This window comes from Mauremys mutica, chromosome 17 (assembly GCF_020497125.1).
Source record: "Mauremys mutica isolate MM-2020 ecotype Southern chromosome 17, ASM2049712v1, whole genome shotgun sequence".
In the NCBI taxonomy this organism is placed as follows: Eukaryota; Metazoa; Chordata; order Testudines; family Geoemydidae; genus Mauremys; species Mauremys mutica.
In genome coordinates this window covers 6,368,526-6,373,054 of record NC_059088.1, presented here as the reverse complement: position 1 = coordinate 6,373,054, position 4,529 = coordinate 6,368,526, and the positions used below count along the sequence as shown (strand labels likewise).

The 4,529-nt window shown below is 65.3% G+C and overlaps 1 protein-coding gene across 1 annotated transcript in view; it reads left to right on the top strand.

Moving 5' to 3' along the window:
• Positions 1–3,005, top strand: part of LOC123351636 (guanylate-binding protein 1-like) — a 9,918-nt gene extending 6,913 nt beyond the window's left edge. Inside the window, exons 8-10 of the mRNA XM_044991125.1 lie at positions 908–1,120; positions 1,264–1,366; positions 2,389–3,005. Of these exons, the coding sequence (XP_044847060.1) occupies positions 908–1,120; positions 1,264–1,366; positions 2,389–2,840 (768 nt within the window). The 3' untranslated portion in view covers positions 2,841–3,005. The remainder of the gene's footprint in view (positions 1–907; positions 1,121–1,263; positions 1,367–2,388) is intronic.
• The last annotated feature ends 1,524 nt before the right edge of the window (positions 3,006–4,529 follow it).

The following is a 4,529-nucleotide window of genomic DNA, read 5'->3' as shown; positions in this document are numbered from 1 at the left end:
CGATGGACTTTGGCTCTGATCCGGGGTGGGAATTCCTAGGAAAGCAGGACCCAGGGCTGGGGGTGTCTGAGCCTGCGCTCCGAGAGGTGGGACTTCAGCCCAGCACGGTGCCAACTCGAATGTGACACTTTACCTGGCAAACGTGGTTATGATTTCACCGAGCGGAGCAGCTGAGAGAGGGGAGGGCGGGCCGGTGACAACCACCCGGCCCCCGCCAGACAGGGAACCCCTTCTCAAAACCTGGCCCGGCTCCTGTAGAGGTACCATGAAAGTGAGAGTGAACCAACGTCTGGACGCCAGCAGGGCTGAGCCCACCTGCTCTGTTCCCGCCTCTTTCGAGAGCTGGACGGGGGAGAGTTGATCTTGCAGGGGAGAGACATTTTCTTGACTTCGGTTTGTCAAAACCTTTCCAGCAGCTCATGATCCCACGGCCAAGCGGGCGAGAAACAGCGTGTGACGGCCACTGCCGCTCTCCCTGCCCCGCCAGCGCCCAGCGTGTTCCCCGGGTCGGTGGGCTGGCTGGTGCCTGACGCTATTTTCCGTCCTGGGGGAGACGTAGCCAAACCCAGCAAGGGCAGCCGGGCCCGCGAGCCGCGCAGAGCTGGGGAGAGCTGGGGAGAGACGCACAGAGCCGGGGAGAGCCGCGCAGAGCTGGGGAGAGCCGGGGAGAGCCGCGCAGAGCCGGGGAGAGCTGGGGAGAGCCACGCAGAGCTGGGGAGAGCCGGGGAGAGCTGGGGAGAGACGCGCAGAGCTGGGGAGAGCCGGGGAGAGCCGGCGAGAGCTGGGGAGAGGGGCGTTTCCAGTCCAGGGAGCTGAGCTCGGAGAGCAGGCGCGATCGTAGGGGGAGCGTCTGCCCCACGGACTGAGGGCAGCGCCGCCTTTTGGCTCGTTCTCTTTTGTTGATTAGGAGGCGATGAAGGAAAGTTACGGGCGGTTGTTGGGCCAGAACGAAGCTGCGTCCAAGGACTCCTGCCGCGCCCTGCTGGAGACGCTCTCAGCCGCCATGCGGAAGCAGCTCGGCGACGGGGTTTACTCCCAGCCCGGTGGGTACGAGCTCTACCTGAGAGACCGGAACCAGGTGGTGGAAGATTTCCGCAAGACCCCCAACAAAGGAGTCAAGGTGAGTCTCTGGAGGCAGCGCGCAGTTTCCGAATCCTCAGTGTCCCCATCGGCCGTGTTTTCCCGGGGGGACAGGGTTGGTATCGGTGCCTGGGCGCTCCCAGACCATTCCGAGCTGCCTGCTCTGCGGTCTCTTCTTCCCAGGCGGAGGAGGTACTGGAACAGTTCCTGGCCACCAAGGAGAGCGAAGCAGAATCAGTCCTCAACGTCGACAAAAAGATGACTGAAGCAGAAAAGGACCTGGCCAGTAAGTCATAAAGTCAAGTAAGATATTTGATAATATTGTACAAGAAATATTAATGCAAGAAAACATTCTTTTCCCTCCGCCCTTCCCCCGATCTGCTGTGCTCACCACACGCATGCGGAGAAGTTAGATACGAAACCATTTGCTGGAAGGTTGCACTGTAGCATGACTTTATTTCTGAAGATTTCAGAGCACACAAGAGGGAGCACAAACCAGAGAGAGACAAACCAGGCTGCTCCCTAAGGCAGTGAGGCATCATTCACCCCCCATGATTTAAGCCATCTGCTCCAGGCTTTGCTACAGCCTTCTAGCAAGTGCAGAGACCCCCCTGCTCTGACGGCGAGAGCTTGCAATTCCAACAGAGTCCTCCAGACCCCACCCAACCCTTTCCTGCCTCACCTTCCCTCTTTCAGGACTTGCCACCCTAGCGTCTTTGGGGTTGGCTGCACACACACTTGGCGTGAAACGTCCGAAAACCTCCCAAATGGGAATGCTCAGATTCCCGTCTCAGGTACACCGGTGTAAATCCAGAGTGACTCCATCTGAAGCCAACAGGGTCATTTCTCATCTACACCGGGATAACTGAGACCAGAATCTTGCCCGTTGGATGTCACTAGGCCTGCTCCGCTGTCTCCTTTGTACGTATTTAAGGCGGGAGGTTCCAAACGGCTCAGCGCTGGCCAACCTCTGCTCCCGGGGAAGGAAAAGGGGTTTCCGGGGGAGCAGATTAAGGCAAATACGAAGGGCTTTTGAAAGTTACCCAGGGCCAGAGCCCTCTCCATCATCCCCGGAGCTCCATCGCCTCCCCAGCGCTGTGGGGATGGACCCACGGATTCCCCATTGTGGCGTCTCCTCCGTGCGCAATAGCCGTGCGAGTGGGCACGCAGCTGGCAGGACGGCCTTGCCCATGTGCTGTGGGTCGGGTAGCGGTGCCCCACGATGCTTCTCTCCGATACTTAGCCCGCAAGGCTCCGGGGAAGCTGGAGCCTGGCTTGGGTGTTAATTGTCACCTGCTTTTCCAAAAGCCCAGAGGCAGAAGGCGGAGCTGCTGGAGCAGCAGCGGAAGGCGGCGGAGGAGAAGCGGCTGCAGACGGAGCAGCTGATGAAGGACCAGGAGCGCAGCCACCAGGAGAACGTGAAGCAGCTGGAGGCCAAGATGGCGGAGGAGGCGGCTCATGCCAAGCAGGAGGCGGAGCGGGCGCTGCAGAGCAAGCTGACGGAGCAGGAGGCCATGCTGCAGCAGGGCTTTAAGGAAATGGCCCAGATGCTGGGGGAGGAGATCGCCGAGCTGAGGAAGGAAATAACCCGTTCCAAAGAGCAGGAGCTTCTCAACACGGCCAAAGTCCTAGCTAAGGCTCTCACGATGGCCTATGAGGCGTGGGGCCGCGGCGATGAAGATGTCCCCCTCCCTCCCGGCGCCAGGCCGGCGAGAGACCCGGGCGGCGGGTACAACCCCGGCTGGCAGCAGCGGCTGTAACCCGACGCAGGAAGCAATGGGGTGTTTCCTTGCTCCGCACCCTGCAGCCTGCAGCCGGGGCCGGCCCCACCCAGACGCAACGTAGGCGGCTGGGTGGGGCACCCGGCAACGTGGGGGGCCAGATTCCCCGGTGCCCCACGCAGCCGCCTACTGCTCCGGCCCCGCTGCCCCTTCCTACCCCTGCCCCGCCCCCGCCCCACCCCCCTGCCCCTTCCTACCCCCGCCCCGCCCCCGCTGCCCCTTCCTACCCCCGCCCCGCCCCGCCCCGCCCCCCTGCCCCTTCCTACCCCCGCCTCGCCCCGCTCCCACTGCCCCTTCCTACCCCCGCCCCGCCCCCGCCCCACACCCGCTGCCCCTTCCTCCCCCTGCCCTGCCCCCGCCCCGCCCCCGCTGCCCCCCTGCCCCTTCCTACCCCCGCCCCGCCCCCGCTGCCCCTTCCTACCCCCGCCTCGCCCCCCTGCCCCTTCCTACCCCCGCCCCGCCCCCGCTGCCCCTTCCTACCCCCGCCCCGCCCCCCTGCCCCTTCCTACCCCTGCCCCGCCCCCGCCGCCCCTTCCTACCCCTGCCCGCCCCGCCCCCGCCCCGCCCCCGCTGCCCCTTCCTCCCCCTGCTCCACCCCGCCCCTCCCCCACTTCCCCTTCCTACCCCTGCCCCGCCCCCGCTGCCCCTTCCTACCCCTGCCCCGCCCCCGCCCCGCCCCCACTCCACCCCGTCCCCTGAGGACTGCAGCAGGGGTCGGGCTCCCTGCAGTCGTTGCTCCGCTCTGCCAGCTCGTGCTGGGGGCAGTTTCCCCCCTGCCCCCCAAGTGTTCTCCTTCCCCTCACAGGCCTTGGGTGCAGCCCTCCCCCCTGCAGGGGCCTGGGACCAGACCCCTCCCCCCCGCAGGGGGGGGCTGCGTAGGGCACCAAGGTGGCCGGGCCGGCCCTGCTTGCAGCACCTGGGGCTAGCCAGGGTCCGGGGAAAGGAGCCGTCCCGGGGGGTTCGGGCGTTGGCACCGCCGCCTTGTGTCACAGGGTCCGCGGGCGCTGCTCTGGAACTGCTCCCCACCAAGCCAGGCAGGACTCGGGAGCCTCCTCTCCCTCGGAGCAGCCTGTCTGCAGGGCAAGACGCTCCCACGGCTTCACCTCCTGGGTCTCTCCTTGGAGCATTCAGCATCCTCTGCCCCTCCGTGCGCTTCCCACAGCGAGTCCGCCCCGGCGGGGTCCTGGGGGGCCACAGGGTCCTGCCCCCCCACTGCGCAGTCAGACGTGACTCTCAGCCAGCCAGTGACACAGAGGTTTATTCGATGACAGGAACAGGGTCTAACACAGAGCTTGTAGGGACAGAGAACCGGACCCCTCGGCCGGGTCCATTCTGGGGGGCAGTGAGCCAGACCCCCACGTCTGCCCTCACTCCTCGTCCCCAGCCAGCCCCAGACTGACCCCCCCTCCAGCCCCCGCTCCTCTCTGGCCTTTCTCTCTTTCCCGGGTGCAAGAGGGATCTGCAAAAGCGGCCCTTTGGGAGACTACATTCAGGCCCTTTCAGGGGCTGGGGGGCCGTGCAAGTGTCCCCGGGCCGCCATTTTCCTCCCCCCCATAACGGCACACGGGCTTCCCCAAATCGAGCCAGGCCTGGGCGGGGGTCGTTGGTTAGAAATGTCCCCCAGCCCTAACCCCCAGCGCCTTCGAGCCGCCACGGCCCGGCGGGATC